This window comes from Zosterops lateralis, assembly GCF_965231275.1.
Source record: "Zosterops lateralis genome assembly, chromosome: 2".
In the NCBI taxonomy this organism is placed as follows: domain Eukaryota; kingdom Metazoa; phylum Chordata; class Aves; order Passeriformes; family Zosteropidae; genus Zosterops; species Zosterops lateralis.
This window is the reverse complement of record NC_139763.1, coordinates 14,387,629-14,408,502: the sequence shown is the minus strand read 5'-3', so window position 1 is coordinate 14,408,502 and position 20,874 is coordinate 14,387,629. Positions and strand designations below refer to the sequence as shown.

Below are 20,874 nucleotides of genomic sequence, written 5' to 3'. Positions count from 1 at the left end.
TTCCCCGGTTTATAGCAGCTGAGGATTTTTAACTTTTCATCAGCATTGCGGAGGCGGGGGGACACTCTCCAGACATCATTTGACACAGGATGAGATTACATCTTTCATAACAGATAGTTTTCATCATGCACTTTGTCTCCTCCTTGGACCACTTCCTCCGGTGTTTCACTGCACAACCACTACAGCATTTGCATCATGTCTAACCTGAGTTCCCCTTTTGCAACTTAGCTGTCCTCCTTATTTATCCACTGCATCTGGAAAATAATTTATTTTCTTTTTCTTTGCGTATTTGGTATCCCTCTCACTTGCCCATTCTTTTTCCTTTTCATCCTAGCTTTCCTCAGACTGTGTTTACCAGACTTCCAGCAATCTTCTTACTTTTGACCATTCCACATCTTCCGTGGAGTGTGGTGCCTAAATCCAGGCACAGGATTCAGACTGAGGCTTTCAGCAGCACATAGAGTAGGAGGATGATTTTTCACATCTTGCATATGGCACTGCTGTTCATACATCGCCATATGTCATTCATTCTTTTCTCAGCAGTACGAAATTGTTGGCATTTGGTTGGTGGTACATGGTAATTCACAGATCCTTCATGTCTTTTTCTACCCTGTTTTCACTGTCATTTATTCCAAACAACATGTACAAGCTTGCCCTTGTCCTTGCTGAATTATAGCTTGTTTATCTTACACCATTTCTCCTCAATAAGTTTATCTGGAGACCATCACTGTCTCCAAGATGTATTAGCTGGTCAGCAATGTTTTGCAATTATCAACCTTTTCATATTTTCAAGAATTACTTTCTGGATAGGTTGTCCAGTCACAAGCCCATTCTAAAAATATAGGCAGTATGTCTGGAAAACAGTCTGATCAAAGTGCTTTGTAATACTTCTTTCATTCATCCTGTTTTCTTTGACATCCCTTATTCATCAGCCATTTCCAAGAACAAACATGCTACAGTGAAGGGTACCAGGCTCTGTACATGTTGAATCCTCAGCTTTTGCAACAAAAGGGAATTTTAGAAGTTACTAAATTACCGTGACTTACCAAATTGCAGTCTTAAGCTCAGGCTGTGTAAGTGTAGGCAGGAGTATTTTTTGCCTACTCCACCTGTTAAATATGACATGCTAGTTTAAACACTTCATACTTTGGTTTTAATCATGGTAGTTTATTCTAATTTATTTTACTTTTAAATTAAGGCAGATTACTGTAACCCAGCTTACAAAAGATGACTCTACATAGTCTGACTATGTCACTACTGTGACGATTTTTATGGTGGGGCAGGTTTCTTTTTCACCATCCCTGATTTCTAGCCCAATGGCAAAAACTGAAGCAAGGAGAAATGTTGCCAGAGATCCCCTTCCCCTTTTAGATACTAAGAGAGTGAAGATTCCCTTTGGTGCCCAGGGGTCCAGCTGTGAGAGGCAGGCGAGAGGCCATGGCTGGGGCTGGCCTGAACCCCAGCGAGGGGCTGTGGGGCGAGGCAGCAGAGGGCAGGCTGGCTGCAGCCACTCTTTTCTCTGGGGTATCTTGTCAAATCAAACTGGGAACTGTTCTTCTCTAGCTACAGGTTAACACAGGTACTTCTAACCTGAAAGTGAAGCCTAAAACCCAAGAAAATTAGCTGGCTCCCACCATTCATCTGGACATAGTATGAATTAGCATATGTCTGTGAGGCTTTTTTAAACTGCCATCCACATCTATCAGTGTGCAAACAAGTAATTTAAGGACAAGTTTGCTGACATATCTAGTTCTTGTGGAATATCTTGCTGAATTAGAGCTGTTCGTTTTTGACCATAGGAACCAGAAAAAATAAATTCTACAACTAGGTTGGATTTAAAATAACTGATTTATAGCGTCAGCTGAAAAACAGAATTAAAATTCTGATTTCCTGTTGCCATCTTCATTAAAAACTACAGATGTTTGGTCTGGCACGGATGTTAATATATCCATCGTAAGTTTCCTTTACACATTAAATGCTGTTTAAAAACTTCCAAACCTTTAAAAATATTGTTTTCCTCAAAAAACCACAGTGTTACCAAACAAATCATTGGACAACAACCGGCGCTGTCTGAACAAGTTTTTGGCATGCCGTATTTTTTTTCTTCCCAGAGGCAGAGTGGAACCTAGGCACTCAAAAGAAAATTGCAACATAGCCCTTTGCACTGGAAACTAGCAATGTGTTTGCTGTTCCTTCAGAAATGAATACAGCTCACTCGGGGAGAAGTGGCTGTCTTCAGCTGCCAAGTTCGTGAAAAGCATCGGCTGTGTGAAGCCGCGGTGGAACGCCAGGCGCTGCCAGATATGGGCAGGGACGCAGGGCCAGCTCCGAGAGCTTATATTTAGCCTCCAGTGCTGGCAGGGGAAAACCAGGTAGAAGTTATGAGAGTGGCTTGAGCTTGCAGCACACTGTAAAAGGAAATGATAGCCAGCTGTGTGTGAAACTCAGCAAAAACAGGGATAAATGAAAACTCCTTCTGGCAACCTCCATCACATCCCACCCTGCAGCATGCCCCCTCTGGGAAGAGAGAAAGGAAAAGCAGTCAACAGAGAGATCCAGGGAGGAATGAGTGTGAAGGAGCAGGTGGAAATGTCTGGCAGAACCCAGGCAGGGTCCTCCTGAACTTCAGTTCCAGGTGGAGGAAAGTCAGGGGGAGCAGGACACCCTTATAGGCCTGCATCTGGCAGGAGGAAGCAAAGGAGCAGGTAAGGTGTGAAGCACTTCAGAAAGTACCTGGAGGAACCAGGGCTCATAGTGGCACCTTACAGATGCAGAGAAGTTCCAGTCACTTCTTAGAAACACAAATTTGTTGGACACATACCTTCTACATGGCTTGCCTAGGGGGAGAGCTGTGCTGATGGAGGAGTGAGCTGAGATACCTGTACAGGGGCTTTACCAGTGCAAAAAGCTGGAGCACCATAGATGGGATCTGAGGTCAGAGATGGTTGGGAAACAAGGTTAGAAGGAAAAGGCAACAGAAGAGCAGAGGGGCTCAACGTGTTTGATGATAGGAGTGAAAACAGCAGGAGGGCAAGTGAGAAGATTGCTGAAGGTTAGAGACCGTGAAGGCAACAGACAACTAAACCATGCAGGGCAGCTGACAACCAGCACAAAAACCTGAGGGTGCTCAGGCCAGCACTCACCAGTACATGGGGCTCACTGGTGCTGTGCCTCACTACCAGTAAGAAACCTGGCCTGGCTGCTGCTTAGTTCTCTGAAAGAATGTGCTGGTAGGGAGTTGCAACATATGCCAAATTTATACACCCAAAAAGCATTCATTATCCTCCCTATCAAGCATCCAAATATTTGCTATGTTCAATAAAGCTGAAGAGTCAACGTTGGTTACATATAGAGAGTTTCAAAGAGAGAAAAGCAGCCCCTCCACAGGTCTCCCCAGTGCCCTTCAGTCCACATATAGAGGTAACACACATCCCCAGATATTTGACCTTGTATAGTATTTTTCCACTGATTTTCCTGGTGACAGTTAATAAAAATGTGAAGCTTACTGAGTCTGGTTTTTATTCCCCGGCTAAGCTTTCTCACTCTACCTGTCCAACTCTGCTGTCTTTCTGTGCTGGGAAGAAGCATGTCCTCCTTCAGCTAGCTCAGCTGGCTGCCCCCACATCTCTTTCTCCCATCTTATCCATCTCTTTTTGCAATATCTGGCAGCCTTCTCCAGCAGGTCTCACCCACCTTCCTGCTCCAGGCCATGGCATCTGCTTCCTAATGTCTGCACAACTCTTAGCATCTTTTGGTCTCCCTAAGCTTCCTTCATCTTTTCTTGCTGTTTTTCACATTCCTGTCAGTGTGTCCCCTCTGCCATTTTGGTTGGGTTTATTTAAGTTTCTCCTCTCTCATCCTTCCCTCTCCTCAGCCACAGCTGGGCCCATTGCTCCCACTCTTTTCCCTGTATTCTTTAACAACTTCCTTGGCTCTCAGATAGGTCCCCACTAACCCTGCAGTTGTATCTCAGCTGCTTCTGATTTCCCAGTGATTTCCACCATTCATCCTTTCCTTTTTTCATACTGCCAAAGCACTCCAAGAGAGCCCTGGAAGTACACTTGGTTTTTTGTCACTCCATCTGCTCAGCTTTCCTAGTTCAACCCTGCACAGCTCAGTTACAGTCCTAAATCATTTCTGTGGTTTGTTCCTTTCATCCCTCTTCTAAGAAATGAATAAAATTATCTGGTTTTATCTACCCTGAACAGACAGAATCCTAGGCACGTCACTTTCCTCATCGTGCTTCTTTCTTCTCGCTTTTCTGTCCTCAGTCCCTCTGTCTTTTATGACATCTCTTAGCAGCCATGCATCTCCTGCAGTCCTGCAAGCATCACGTGGCATTTCTGTTCCTCATGTGGAAGAGGGAATAAGAGCAGAAGTAGGTTCCCAGGCCACCCCTCCTCACTCAATGTACCAATTAGGCCTCTCACCAAAGTCAGCACTTTTCACCCAAAGTGGAGCTGATTAATCACCTCCTTCACCTGCTGGTCTTCCTCGCTCCAGCTCTTCTGAAGGATGATGCCTCAAGCCCCTTAAGGAACCCAAACATAGAAGCCACCATTGTATGGGAAGGAAACAGACTTAAAACAAATGGTGGCAGACTGTTTTAGACACCAGCCCTTTCCCGAGCAGTGCAAAAGCAGCAGGTAAAGCTTGCAGCTGGCAAACATGACACATGGCCAACATGGTGTCCAAGTTCCCCCTTCACCACCACAAAGCCCAGTGAAATCCCTGCACACGTACGTGCCTTTGGCTTCAGAAGACTGCTGATGACTCAGATAATTTACAATGTCTTTTGGAAGAGAGGAACTGTATCCATAGGAAGTCAGTCCAGAGAACATCTTAATATTGAAACCAGGTGCTGTACAGCAATTTCCTCTTCATTTTGGGTGCTGCAATGTACACTTGTGAAAAGTATGTTGCAATGTGTTCAATGAGCATTCATTTATGCAAAGAGTAACAGAAAGCTGTTACACTTTTACTATCTGCATTCTTTTAGCTGCAGGGAACTCTGTGCATGCAGGGGCTCTATGGAGGGCTTTGCCAGAGGTGCCCCAGTCACAGGTACCAAGAGTTTGGCACCGACATTCTGACTTTCTTCAAGTAGTGAAGTCCTTCAAGAGAAACTTTCACATATATGAGAATATACTAGAAATTCACAGGTTAAAGAAAGGGATCCTTTCCCTATCTCTACATGTAGTGTGTGTGTGTGTGTGTATGTATACATATATCCATATCCATATATGTTTGTGGCACACTTTATGTACTGGGTCTGAGTGATCAATGAAGACCTGGGGAATGTCAGCAGGAGCTGATGTGACTTCATTTTAAGTCTGGAATGTGAGAGAGATGGTGCATGTTGTGAGCTTCAAAAAATGACATCTCCCAAATAGGCATTAGCCTAGAGGCTTGTGTGCAGAGAGGGGACCAATCATTTTCAGGTCGTGAAACTTTTGATGGAGAATCCAGAGGTGGATTAAATACATTGGAATAAGTCTGGATGCTTTGCGAAAAGCCTAAGTTGTCCCAAACTTGTAATTTTTATTTTTTTTTTTAATCAGTAAAAATAGTAAGTGGGATGTGCTTTAACAGAATTTTTGCAACTTTCTGAATGTTGTGTTTCACATATGGTTGATCTATGTATTATGAGTAAGAGTAGTGACAAACATCACTAAAACAGGAGAATTTAACTGTATGCCTGAGATGTTGCAGTTGTAGCTTTCTCGCCAGAAAAGGAGAAGCTTGAAGTGTGGTAAACAAATCTATATTCTACTGGCCCATGTTCCACTGGGACAGCACTTCTAGAAGCAAATGATATTTTAGCTTGTGGCCTTCAAAATTTAAAGCAGATTTAAAACATGTTTGCCCCAAATGTACCTGCTATGTCTTACTCCATCTTCAGGAGGTTTGCTGTATGTCACTTGGCTGTTCTGTGACATAGACATTAACCTAAGCACAAGTGATTGCAGAAGGCTCTCTCTTTTAAGTGCTTCTTTTACACAGCATGCATAAAATCTGTCCAAAAATCACTTAGCGATGAAAATCAGTTTTCAATTTAGTCTGCTCATATGAGTCATAACATGTCATATGTGAGATGAGCCCAGGTTTCTTCACTAACTCCACATGTGACCAGCTCCTCGGCTACTCAGCCCTGAGCTACGTGCACCATGGGGAAATTCATCTTGCCAGCCACACCTGTCATTCCTTTACTGTCCTGGCGTGGCACTCTCCCATCCTGTACAGCTCCCCTGGTGCACAGGGTGGTCCTGGCTCCCCACACACCCTGAGGTCTGCACCCCATGCCAGCAGCAGTACCGAGCAGAGCCCTGCCCTCCTCCTCTTGACATCCTCCATGCAGCTTTGTCTCCCTCTCTTCAAATAACAGCTTACACAGGACACTCTGCTCCTGGGGGGATTTTCTGGTGTTTCTGAGCTAAAGGGGATGAAGAGGCATTTCTGAGAGACACTGGCACAGGGAGACCCTTTGGAGGCCAGACAGAGTTAGATGCTCCCTAGTGTTTGCTCCAGAAGCACAGACTTGTGTGTATGGCACAGGTTTGGCTCAAATGCTTTCAGTTCAGATCTGCAAAAGGTCTGGGGAATCAGTAGATGAGCAAGACATGCAGACATAAATATTCCAGCAGCTAAAACCAAATTTTACTAACATGCAACTCCTTCTGTTGCCCTGAAAGAAATATGACTTCTAACTTTTGCCAGGTCTTTTGTGAAAATAGAAGAAAGCAAGTGACACATTTAAACAAAGCTTGCAGCCTGCTATTTAAATGCCAAAACAACCCTTTACTGATTTTTAAGTGGAATTAAATGTTCTCTTTATATATAAAATAGATTTTGAATTATAACTTATTCTGCTTATCGAAATACAAGAGCCACTCAAGTTTTCTCTCAAATGTATCTGTTTTTAAAATGTGTTTATCACTGTAACAAGAAAAACTTAAATATTACATTGTTTCAAAAATAAAAAAGGATGATACAAGAAAGATATCCATCATTCTCCCAAAACCTAAATTAATATTCTTATTTTATTGAAATCAATGGGTCATTTCAGGATTAACCATGTAAATGCTAAATTGCATGTATAATCATTACAATAGAAGGCTGTTAATTTAAACAGAAATTGGTATCCTTTGAAAAAAATAATTTGAAAACACAATATTAAATAGTAAGGGTTTTTTAATTAGTATATAGCTCTAAAATCCACATGCTCCAAAAATAAAAGGTGGTGAACCATGTTACTAACATTGCTGATTAGAGATTGTGGTGACATCTAGGACTATGAATACCAAGGCATTGTTTAATTCTACTTAATTAAAATACTTATTATTCTCTTTGTTTCTTTTTCCCTTATATGGATAGAAAAATTACAGAATGCTTATGTGTGCCTCATATATGTGTATGTATTTCTTCAAAGCTAGAGATTTATATGTAGAATGACTTTCATTTCAGTAGTTATATGTCATCATGGTTTATTTTTATATTTATATATATATATATATATATATATATGTATATGTAATATGTGATCATGGTTTTAAAATTAGCTTGTGACTTGTACCATTTTCTAAAACATTGGCTCATTGTTTGTTTGCCATGATAAAAAATAGTACTGGGGAGTTTATAGTTGACATGCACCATGTACCCCAAGCATTGCTGAGTGTGTCCCCACAAGTTAAGGTGAGTCCGAGGGGGTGGTTTCATTTTGTCCGTGCCTGCTTTGTGCAAGTGTGCACTTTTTAGTATAGGTCAGAAAAAAACCTGACCAAAACAGACTGTTTCACAGGAGAGCAAAGAGTTGATTGGGTGCTCCATTTTCAAAAGCTCCGTTTAAAAATGTAGGATATTATGGCAGACATTCATTGCCAGAAGACTGGGATCTAAATTACTCTGGTGCAGCAGATCTGTACGAGTCTTATGAGGAACCTACTCCCCTTTTGTGATTGGGAGCACTGCACAAGACCTAAGTGAGCCCTCAACCTTGTGCTGGATTTCCAGACACACCCCATTTGCCTGACTGTGCATTAAGCAATTTGAGTGCAGGCTTAATGGCCCGGAGAGTCTTCCAGCAGGATCTATGACTGAAAATATCATTGTGGTCTCCCAGTGTGGAGCACTGAGCAGCAGCTGAAGACGTCTTCTCTGCACGCACCAACCAAGCCAGCAAGTGCTGCACGGGGACACTTTCTCTTCATGGTGCATTTCTGTGGGCACAAACACCCACAGCTGTGAAACACAGCAGATTCTGAGAGCATATTATTAAACATTTTGGTTTCTCTTATTTTGTTGCCAAGTAGATACAGCTCAAAACACAACTTTCCAGAGACTGAGGCAGATTTTTATCTGGTGTGCATGCACCAAGATACTGTGTTTTTGATGCTGGTAGTATGTTGAGGAATACTTGGCATGCATGGGGCTTTCTGGCTGGGATGGCCAGTGCTTTTGTAAACATAGTTGGAGCGATCAGCCTGACACTGGAGGGTGAATGGCTAATAATCAAATGTAAAGCAAAACCAGAGATTGATCGAATGTTTCATGCCTAGATACCTAACAGGCTCACCTACCTAATTTCAGTATGTTTCTCTATTGGGAAGATCCCAAGTCAGTTGTTAGTACCTGCAGCCATAGTACATCTTAGGTGATAATATGTATAAAATTTAGTAGCCTTTAAAACAATAATTGCAGGTACTATTACCATGTTTTTGAGGTGTGTTGTCATACCTGTAATGCAATTTCAATACTGACATGTAGAGTCTGTGTGACGGGAGGTAAATAAAGCACTGCAATATGTACAGCCTTTGCTTACACCAGTACATCCCATCCTATGTTGCTCTTCATGTGTCCTGGATCCATACACCATGCCTGCAGATAACATTCAGGTTTACTTGGTCTTTGAACCTGTGCTTGGAGGTATGAAATGAGGTCGGGCTGTGCTTGTGTGGCTGGGACTTCAATCACTTTGCCAAAGAGGATGCTTTTAACACTATTCAACTGTCCACAGCCTGCAGCTCCTTAGTCACAAGTCCCCTGAGACGAACACTGCTGCCTGGAAACACAGGTGTTTAGATGAGTACCTTACAGGATGTCAGTGTCCTCTAGGATTTTACTCTACATTGTTAACTGGACTCCCACAAACAGTCAAGTGTAGGAAAAGCAAGTAGGATTCATAGTGCATTTTCTCAGCTCAGCACAAATGTTTGGGACAGACAAGTCTGCACTGTGGGATGTTCAGCACTACACACCCTCCTTCAGGTCTGACATTCATGCAGCAAAACTGGAGTATTGCACCATTTATGGACCACAAAGTTGGACCTTGCTTAGGGTTTGTTAAAACAGCATGCTAATGATGGTATAGCTGGTCAGCTCAACCCTTGCTGGTAAATTGTTATCCACTCGGTGAAAAGTGTTGTGTAATTTAGGCTTGGTGTTGATTCTATCTGCATGCTGAAGGATCTTGTTTAGGTATAGTATTTTATTATTTTAGTGAGAACAGCCAGATGTTTGCTTCAGCTGGATGCAAATATTCTTGCTCTGCCTGTCACATTCAGTAGCAGTTTGAGCCTGCTGTATGTTCTGGGTTGAAATTGTGCCTGCTGGGAGAGGCCACAGAGGCAGGACAGGTATTTAGTCAACAACTGGTTGATTGCAGCTCCTGTGACAAAGGGAGTCCAGATTAGCAGTTTCACTTGGCTTGTCAGAAGATGGGAGCTGATGAGATCACTGATCTAGCTGGAAAAAAATAAGTCAGCAGGGGGAAATTATCTCAGCCTCTTTGTTGACATTACTGTGGAAAGTAGTCCGAGAGTTGAGCAGTGTGCATTGTTATTTTTAATACTGTCAGCTAGGAATTCATTGCACCTTCATTATATCATATGTTATTGCAGGTACCGTTTTGGAAAGGGCAATTCCTGTGATATGATTCTGATCTCCTATGTACTATTTTTGCACAGGAGCAGTTCTTGAGACCTTGCCTGCATTGGCAGCAGGCTGGGATATGAATTTACAGCATCCTAGCTATTTCATGTTAATTCATCTGGTGTTTGTCTCTGAGGATGATATTTCACTCCACTTTGAATGTGAATCAAGCTGTGCTTCACAGATATCCACAAAGAAAGCTGGTGCAACATAGTTTGCCCTCTGTACATTCACATCCTTTTTCACAGGACACTAAATTCCTCTTGCAGACAAGTACTCCAATTCGGTGGGGTGATTTCAAGCTTAAATCTACCTGAATGGGACAATATTGGTCCAGCTGAACTGATAGTGTTACAGGGATGCAGCCATTACAGTGCAAGCAAAAACCTTAAATCAAAATCCGCACTTAACCTCAGAAATTCCATCAGAGCATGCTTCCACTTCAAATTTTCACCCACCCAGTTTACAAGGCTCCCATGTATCCTACCATGAGTCATTACCCATTTCAGACAGTCTTTTCTGCCATCAACATCAGGAAAAAATTTTGTTTCAAAAGGAACCTTAAAAAAAGAAAAAAAAAAAAGGCTACTTTCTGATCCCCACCATTCCTTTAGTTCCAGTGTAGACTAAAACAGGTGAATTAGTAGCCATGTGGGAGCAGAAAACTTCAATAGGAGAGGGTCAGTAGTGCCTGAGAAGGGAGAAACACCCCATAGCCCAGCTTTGCCACTAGTGAGGTGTGCCCCCTCTGGAAGACAGTTTGATGCTTTATTGGTGTTAATTGTGGCGGTTAATGAGCACCATACATCCTGGTGCTGCACTCAGCCTCCTTGAGGGGCAGGTCTGTTGTTATTAGTGTTTGGGGTGCCTCTGCATTAAAATGGGATTGATAAAATCTATTACCCCTGAAATGCGACCTTCCACACAGAAGGCTGGAACTTCACAACCTGTAAGTGACATTTCACTCAAAGAGATTTTACTCAAGTGTCAAACACATACAGAGACATACAACCTTCAAAACAATAAGGAGAAAAAAGATGAGACCCAGAGAATACTATTATTCTCTACTTTCATAGATGGGTAAAAGTGCAAACAGAAAAACCAAAAACCTCTTTCTCAATCATTCCCCTTAATTTCTCTGGTGGAAGAACTCTGTTTGGATAGCCAAGCTTCATCTCTACCACAATGAGATCAAAAGTTAACACGATTTTAGTGCAAAATTGAACATACCCCTCACTTGTTTTACAAAAGCAGGCAGCAGCCCTTGTTTCAGGTAAGCAATTAAGCTAAACAAATAGACAACTGGTTTGTGACTCTGGTGACCAGAAGGTCACTTTGCTGCCCTCTCACAGGCTCTAGGGCTGCTTAAATCCCTTCTCCTCCCTCTGCTTTGGTCTCAAAGTCAGGAGCAGAGCCAACACTAAGCCTGGGCTGCCTGTGCCAGTTCATGGAGGCCCCTTGCTTGAACAACCACTTAACAGGGGAAAGGATGCATTTCTTTTTTCAGGTTTGAAAATGGTACTAAAAAGAACTGTTTCAGTGCCTGCAGATAAGTAGTATTTTAAAATGAGGTAAATGATTTGATAATTTTAAGGAAGAGAAAATTTTGCTTTCATTTTCACCACTTCCTACAAGTGCTTTTTTTCTGATATATGCTCTGCATTGATTTTGAAGAGCATGTGTAATTGGGAGACTTGTTTCTGAAGGAGGCAAATGAAACTTTTTATAGCATTTTCAGGCTACTCATAAAAGTGCTGTATTTAAGTTAAACCTAATTTATTTGGTTTATTGGTAGCATTACTATTATTACTGGGTTCTAAAATTAAAGGTAGCCTTACCAGGTTCTAAAATTAAAGGTAGCCCATCTCAGTGTGAAAAACCTGTGAGATCCTCAGCATTAACAGTAATTTTTGTCTTCATTTTCTTTGGCTACAAAAGTCAGAATGTCTGGTCTCAGAATGTGTCCTCTAACACATGGCAGAAGTAGCTCCTAAATGCAAAGTGGCAGAAAAAGAACAAGGAAAAAAGTTTGATTCCCATTTTGTCCAATACTCTTCTCCTATCCCTTTAACATTTTCCTTTGACCCTGAACCTCTTTTTCTTAAAAAAACTCCCATCTTTCTGTGTGCTTCTTGTTAGCTCATGATTGTACAGCCTGACTGTAGGGCACGACCGGTGAATCATAACAGCAAATGTCAGCAGGAAAAGATCTCCAGTAGCCCATTAGCTGTTTGAGTTCATATTTGTTATTTACTGAATGACCGTGAATAATGAACAAGTTGCTCTAAATGATTACAGATTTGTGGCTAAATCTCTATTAAAAAGGGAAAATCAGTTGAAGCAATTACAGCATTTATTTACGAGGAAAAATTTGCCTTCGTCTCATTAATATTACATGGCGTAGATGTAGCAACAGCAAGAGAAATAAAGGTAATTGGTGCAAATTAATTAGGGATACAAAAAATTAAAACTCTGAAATGACAGAGAAGTGAAAGAAATTCTCTCAAAATGCTTCCATGGAGATATCTGCCCTAGTCTTTGTGGGTTAGACTTATATGAGCGAGTTACAGTGTTGGGGATTGTTATCCAAGTTGTGTTTACAGTCAGTATTTAGAGAGTTAAGTTAGTTTAGGTAAATCCCGTCCTACCTAAATACAGCTAATCTTTTGACTACCAAGCCTAGTTTGTGCTTGAATTTGGGACTAATTTTTTCTTGGAGGAAAGTGGATCAGGTCAGGAATGCCACTGCTGCAAAAAGTCTGCAACTTTGTCATTTAGGCATGTCCTCCTAAATGTAAATGAAAATTCTGTAGCAATCAACGAAATGGACAGAGAAATCACAAACTGTACAATTGAAGGAAAATACCAGCTCCTAGTACACTGATTGTGTAGCAAACAACAAAACGAACCTATCCTAAAATAGGAGAGTATCCAATTTTTTTTCTCTTGACTTTGTGGAGCACATGTGGTGACGCCTCTTCATGCATTTACTTGAGCAGTTCTCTAAATCAGATTCCATTTTAGAGTCTTAGTCTTGAAGATTATGTAAGAGCAAATTGTGGTTTTATTTTTCCTGCTTAAAGGAGGAATGTGGTATCAGAAGTTATGTTATCAAGAATTATCTAAAGCCTTATACCTGTTAAAACATCATGTTTAACTAGCTCTAATTTCCTTCTCTCATTGCAGAGTCAAAGGTTCTCCAAATTAATATGGCTATTTGAGTATTTTTAGGCAAGAGCTTATTAACACTGGGTTTTTTTTGTTACAGAAACATGCTATAGCTAAAGCTCATGATGGAAGTAATTTGTAATATTCAATGACCTCATTTTGTTCTGTTTTGCTCACTCAATGCTAATGCGTGTGATGCCATGTGAAATTCGCAGACGAGCCTGTCTGCAGGACTCACGGGAGCCATAAATGGATTAAACCTCTCACTCCCTACTTTGGCAAGTGATCAGTTACATTTAAATAAAGGTCAGTCTGTCTTTACAAAGAACACACTGAAAGCAAGCTTAATAGCTTTCCCTACTGAGCCTAGAACATAACTATTTGAAGCATAATTAGCAACAGGGTGCCAGTCACTGATTGTGCTTTTTGCTTGATTTTATGTCTGGGGACTTCCAGTATTCCCCATTAGCTTTAAGAGGGGGCACAGTGCTAGTTATCAAATTGACAGTCTTGACCTGGCCTCTGAAAGCAGCTGTAAAACATTGTTGGGGGAAATTAAGATGAATGCCAAAGCCAGGTCTATAATACTACTACAGACTGGACATTTGAGGTCCATGCCACGACTCTAAATAACAAAATAGGTAAAATATCTGATATACATGAGAGCATGGACTTCATTACATTAAACACCAGGTGATAAGGAGATACATCAGCTGTCCTACTGTCTCAATTTATGAGCTCTGAATTGTAACTTTTTTATAAAAAAACTCCATACCTATTCTTTTCAGCATAACAGAGTGACCAGCTCTGCCATCTGTCAAAATACATATTTCAGGAAGGGTGCAGTGTATCAGCAACAACTGCCCCTACTGTAAAAGTGCTGACCACAAAAGGGTTATTTTGTTAAGATAATTAAATACTTAGCCTGTATGGTGCATTTAAAAATAAACATGGTTATAGACTCACAGCATCATAGAATAGTTTGCACTGGAAGGGACCTTCAAGATCATTTAGTTCCAACATCCCTAATATATCTTGTGGTCTTTCAGTTCTTCAAAACACCTCATTTGCTTGGCGTTTCTTGACTTGTATTTATAGTCCTTGTAGCAAAAGTGAAAATTGTTTACAGGTGGAGAGAACAGAGATGATACAGCAGTTTTGGTACTCTGCAGACAGCCTGAAATTCTAAGAGATCTGTGAATTACCTTGACCTTCCTGACTGGAGAATCAGATTCAAAAGTTCAGTGATTGCACTTCAGTGTTATCAGCAGCTAATTTAGCACTGATCATTTTATATAGTACTATCAGAGAAGATGGGTAAAAGCAAAACACAGTGGACTGACTTTTGGGAATTTCTGGAGATAATGCAAGAGCAGACCAGAGAAGCAGACAAGTGACGTCAAAATCAGCAAAAGAATAAGGAAGAGGAAGAATTAAAAGACACCAAAGAGGCTGGGATTATATGTAATTGATCTCTTAAGATGAATGTTATAATGAATGATTATGAGAAAATATCACCATCTCACATTTTAGGTGTGATACAAAGACTATATTCTGTTTATCTCTGTGTAAATCATCAAACTACTTTTACTTCAGCTCCTTTCACCTGGTAGATGGTCAATGGCTGCATTCCCAGCTCAAGTTCACTACCAGGGAGCAGAGGTCTGTGTCCTCCAAATGCATCTTCACAACATAGAAACTGTAAGAGGAAGATGACCAACCAGGGATTAAAATAAAAGGATGTACTTTTCCTGATTTACCTGCACTTGGGGGTTAAACACAGGATTTTAGGTCAACGGGTTTTCTTTTGTTTTGTGGATGGTATATCCATTTTAAGAGTCAATTAAATACATTACAAAATGTAGGCATTGCCAAGAAAATGTCTTAGATATATAAAGAAGACCAATGCCTTATATAGCAGCTATCAGTTTTACTACTCTCCTCCTCTAAAATTCATTTGTGCTTTTATTTGTTTGTTTCATTTCTAGGATTTCTTTTTCCTGGCGGAAAATTTGTACAGGAAGTGGAGAAATCAGTAACTGATTTAATTGATAATTTTCAGCTTATGTGGAATTTTCATTTTTTACAGATATTCTACAAAGCAGCCAACTAATGCTCTGCTTCCAGCACAGGCACTTCAAGGTCATATTTCTTTGTTTTCACCACAGGTCAGACACCATCACCAGAAAAAACTAATTCAAAAGCATCTTCCATCACAGGCACTCAGAAATAATGAAACAAAACAGCCAAGCAGAGTAAAAAAATCCTATTTCTTTAACCTGTGAATACTGTGCAGCAGTGCAGGATTCTCCTCAAGCTCTGGCAGTAAGGTTTGCTGGGCAGGTAGCAACGTGCTTCTGTGGTTTACACCTCCTAATCATTTCTCTCTTCTGCAGGATGTTTCCTTCAAGCACTGGTAGCATCCAGCTCTGTCTCCTTTGAGCCTTTTAGCATGTCCACATTACTTTTTTCTGTGCAATTCCGGATTTGAATACTTTAAACACTACCTTTGTTCTCTATTGTAGGTCATGGGTTGTATGGGACTTTTGAAATGTTGTCCTCCTGGAGAAAAACTAGAGAAGACCAACATGTTAAAGAAAGGACTGCAGCTGTATTTGCAGATTCCATGCTCTCGTTTTCTCTCACCACTGCCATGTATCTGGTCACTTTTGGAATAGGTGCCAGTCCCTTCACTAACATTGAAGCAGCCAGGATTTTCTGCTGCAATTCCTGTATTGCAATTTTCTTCAACTACCTCTATGTACTCTCCTTTTATGGTTCCAGCCTGGTGTTTACTGGCTACATAGAAAACAACTACCAGCATAGTATCTTCTGCAGAAAGGTACCAAAGCCAGAGGTATTGCAAGAGAAGCCTGCATGGTATAGGTTTCTTCTGACAGCCAGATTCAGTGAGGACACGGATGATTCAGAGGAAACGAACACTTACGAGAGTCATCTTTTGGTGTGGTTCCTGAAACGCTACTATTGTGACTGGATAACAAACACTTACGTCAAGCCTTTTGTAGTTCTCTTTTACCTTGTTTATATTTCCTTTGCCTTAATGGGCTACCTGCAGGTCAGTGAGGGGTCAGACCTGAGCAACATCGTAGCGACTGCGACTCGGACCATCGAGTACACAACTGCCCAGCAGAAGTATTTCAGTAACTACAGCCCTGTCATTGGGTTCTACATCTACGAGTCGATCGAGTACTGGAACACCAGTGTCCAGGAGGATGTGTTGGAGTATACCAAGGGCTTTGTGAGGATATCTTGGTTCGAAAGCTACTTAAATTACCTTAGGAAACTCAACATATCCACTGGATTGCCGAAGAAGAATTTCACTGATATGTTGAGGAACTCCTTCCTGAAGACCCCTCAGTTTGCCCATTTTTCAGAGGATATCATCTTTTCCAAGAAATACAACAATGAAGTTGATGTTGTGGCCTCCAGGATGTTCTTGGTGGCCAAGACAATGGAAACCAAGAGGGAAGAACTTTATGACCTCCTGGAGACCCTGAGGAAGCTCTCTCTCACCTCCAAGGTGAAATTCATCGTTTTCAATCCATCATTTGTGTACATGGATCGTTATGCCTCTTCAGTGGGAGCCCCCTTACAAAACTCCTGCATCAGTGCTTTATTTCTGCTCTTCTTCTCTGCATTCCTGGTGGCAGACTCTCTGATCAATGTCTGGCTCACTCTAACTGTTGCCTCGGTTGAATTTGGAGTTATAGGTTTTATGACCTTGTGGAAAGTGGAACTAGATTGTATTTCTGTGTTGTGCTTAATTTACGGAATTAATTATACAATTGACAACTGTGCTCCACTGTTATCAACCTTTGTCCTGGGCAAAGAGTTCACAAGAACTAAATGGGTGAAAAATGCCCTGGAAGTCCATGGGGTAGCTATTTTGCAGAGCTACCTCTGCTATATTGTTGGTCTGATTCCTCTTGCAGCTGTGCCTTCAAATTTGACCCGTACACTGTTCAGGTGCTTGTTTTTAATAGCATTAGTCACCTTCTTTCACTGCTTTGCCATTTTACCTGTGATACTGACTTTCCTGCCACCCTCCAAGAAGAAGAGGAAAGAGAAGAAGAATCCTGAAAACCGTGAGGAAATAGAGTGTGTTGAAATGGTGGATATGGATAGCACCCGAGTGGTTGACCAAATTACAACAGTCTAACTTGATTTGTTGGTTGCTTTTTTACACTAGGTCTTACTGAGAAAAAAAGAAAGAAACCAGTACTGACTAAATGTGTGGGAACAAGAGGGAGATTGGAGGTTTTCCCCTCCTTCCTCTAAGCTAAATCCAGGAATATTCAAAATTATGGGAGAAATTAAAAATAAATTTAAAAAATAAAAAGAGCCGGGGTATTGTACCTTGCTCAGTTCCTATAACAGGGAATGTGGGAGAATTTGCACAGCCATGCAAAGAGAGGTTAAATTTTAGATGCATGAAGTAAGATCTAATGGAAGAAGTTGTGTTCTTAAGCAGTTGTCTGCATCACCTGTACTGCAGATGCTGCAATTATTGTGGCTAAACCAAATCATGTTGAAAGGTCAACTGTCAAGGCTGAAGTAGCACTAAATGTTCACTGGATGTAAAGGCTTTACAAACTTTCTGCACAGCAATAACTCAAGTCAGTGAGTCAGCTCTTCTAAGTCTTTGCCATCACATTTAATTTTTCTTTTCTCCCCTAATCTAAACATTTATGCAAAACTATATAAAAGATAGCAAACTGTACTGGGAAAGAAGGCAGTACACAGCAACCAAGTGCTTTCCAAACACTTTTATGTTATGAAACACTTTTTTTTTTTCTAAAAGTATCATTATTTTAAAATGGAAATCATCCCTTGTAATATTTTTAATCATGGTTTTATAGCTGTTTCTTTTTCTTATAAAAACAAAAAATAACAAAAAAAAAAAGAACAAAAAAGATCCATGTGACTCTGTCACTCTAGAAAATATATAATTCTATTTTATACATGTCTCGCTACTAGTTAAACATGTAATCTGCTTTACCAACTGTAATTTTGTTAGCACTCTACTAAGACATATGAGTGGATCTAGCAGCAGACAGAAGATGGTGTACTGAATATTTCAGCACCAAAATCCATGATACAAACCTCAAATACTAAAATGTCATCACAAAAGTGAATGTTAGGGCTCTTTTAGTGAGAGCCTATTTCAGGCCATTCACTGGTAATGCACACTAAGAGGATTAGTGGGTAGTTTTACATAATGTATAACTTAATCCCTCAATCTTCCTAGAGTACCTGTAAAGCAATAGACCTTGCAGGTATGGGCTCTTCCAGGAGATAGGAGACAGTGAGAGTTGTGTGGAACAAACCAAAGGTTGGCACTGTAGTTTAGCAGCAGCAAGTTTAGCAATGTCCCAAAGAGCCCATATCTAAAAGGCCTATCAAAAACATCACATCTGAGAGGGAAAAAAAGAAAAAAAAATTTAAAAAGAAAAGAAAAAAAAAAGAAAAGAAAAAAAAAAAACTTAAAAAGATTACATTACTGAGTCTTTTTGGAGCCGTGAGTTCTAAATCAATAATTCTGTCAGCATCTGTGATGTGGAGTAATACCGATAAAGCAGCATCTCTTCCCTCCTCTGCCCCCTCCATCCTTAAGAGCAACAGGCTCATTACTGCAAGGTTTTATCATGTGGTTGAACCCCAGTGGGGATATGTAAGCCAATTCTGTAGGTTTTGCTGAGAGTATTCTGACCATACATTACTTGTGAAAACCCAGTAGCAGGAAGCTGGCCTGGTGTGTCAGGTGGTTTCTTATGGACTGTTGCTTTGTGGTGCAACATGAATGTATTCCAACCAGACTCCCTTTTGCAGCTCATCTGGAAACTAAGAGTACTTGAAAAGTTTTCAGCATTTGGCACAAATTTTGCTTCAATTACAGTATCTGGAGGGGAAGGGGTATTGCAAGAGCCATGGGGCTTGGAGCAATGGGAGCACTGTGGCCCAGGAGGCTCCCTGTGGTACCTGTATGGTCGCTAGGATGTCCATGGTCACAAACCCAGGATGTGCTTCATTGCATTAAACATCTCTTTAGCATCCAAATCCCAGTGACCTCCAAATGCCCTGTGCAAAACCTGCAAATGCCACCTACTGAATATTAATTTTCAGGCAAAGAGATACTTCTGACACATCCTTCCTAGCGGAAAATAAGATAACCAGATATTTTGCCCTGAAGCAAAATGTTACATTCTCACTAGCAAAACAAGTCAGCAGTACAGCTGGCAACATTTACTTTCCCCTGGATAAGTCCCTTCCCTAACCAGAAGAAATGAAGCTGTGTCCAGGAATGCACAGGCTCTTTGCTTAAGTAAACAACAGTTGCTTCGGTGGCAGCTGGGAAGCTGTAACAACAACTTCAGCCTTGGCAGAACACAGGCGGACACCTTGAAGACAGCCAAATGAATGTAAGGCTAGGAAAAAGATCTGTTTCCCCTGTTTTCTTTAGACTCAGGCTTGGGGCTATGTTTTCCAGCCAAAAAATATTCCTTAAATATACTTCACTGTAGATTTTCTGTGATCTCCAGTATGTTGTTTCAATACCAGTCACCCTGTCCCCTGGCTGTTCGACAGGCAGCTGCAGTGGCTTTTAAACTTCCGAGGGCATTAACAAATTAGCTGAGAGTTACAGTGGAATTGCAATTCTTCTGCAGTAATCTACTGATTTGTGGGACACTTGGAAATGGGACATGTGTCAACAAAAAGGTTGTTTGTACACTGCCGGGAGGAATACATGGCAACCTCTGCTATCCCTCATGCTATCAGCTGCAAACACTAGATGCCAAGATAGTTACCATAAACCTCCTCACATCTAATTGCAGTGCACAGACAGGAGCATCTTTAAAGAGATGTCCAAAGACAAGCTTCCAGTTTCACAGATCTCTTATTAAATCTCACCATGTGAGACCTTCAGAGATCTTCAAGAAAGGTGATAAAACCAGGGATAAAATTACTTATCTATCTCAAAACCTGTCAGAAAAAGGATTTGGAGGCATTCCTGTGACAAAATGCTGCAGAAAAGGCTTGAGTGCCCACAGAAGGCAGGGTGAGAAGTCATCCAGTCCATGCCCTTGCCACCACGGCAGAGCCAACAACATTTAAATAATTTCTGAAGGATGTTTGTCCAGCCCGTTCCTAAAAGTCTTCTAGGGCAGATTCCTCTCGCAGCAGTTCTCCCCCAGTGCCATGTTACCCTCTGCAGTAACCAGTAACTCCTGCTAGTCACCCAGGACTGGGATGGAGAAGAGGAGCCATGCCCCTCTGCACACAGGGATAGGACGGGCGGGAGACTGGAGCATCCCCAAAAGAGAGAAAACCCAGAGCAGAGCCAAAACCAACTTACATACATTTTTCACTGTGTTTCACATCAAGCTGCCATTCTGTTCCCCACATCCAGGGTTGGCAAGGTACAGCCACAGAAGTGTTCAAGGTGCACTCAGCCCAGGTCCATGAGACTTCTGCCTGAATCCTGAGGGATGAGGGATGCACCAAATGCTCCTTCTCTGCAGGTAGCTTGAATACCTCAACATGAACCATGTTCTCAAGGTTTCAGACTATGCTAAGCCACTTTGGCCTTCCTCCCCTTCAACTTTTTCCTCTGGAGCAATTATCTTCACCAAAGTCAATGGATGTCCTGCGCCGATTGATCAGTAGGTGCAGATGCAGCACTCTGTTCTCAGTCCAAAGCACTCCCAGTGGCTAACTGTGCAGAAGATTTTACCCTTGCTGGTGAACCTCCAGTTTGGA

At 41.3% G+C, this 20,874-nt stretch overlaps 1 protein-coding gene across 1 annotated transcript in view; it reads left to right on the top strand.

The window, feature by feature from the left end:
* PTCHD1 (patched domain containing 1) overlaps positions 1 to 19,438 on the top strand; it is a 35,069-nt gene extending 15,631 nt beyond the window's left edge. Inside the window, exon 3 of the mRNA XM_083884738.1 lies at positions 15,621 to 19,438. Coding sequence (XP_083740864.1) covers positions 15,621 to 17,275 — 1,655 coding nt within the window. The 3' untranslated portion in view covers positions 17,276 to 19,438. The remainder of the gene's footprint in view (positions 1 to 15,620) is intronic.
* Positions 19,439 to 20,874: the final 1,436 nt, after the last annotated feature.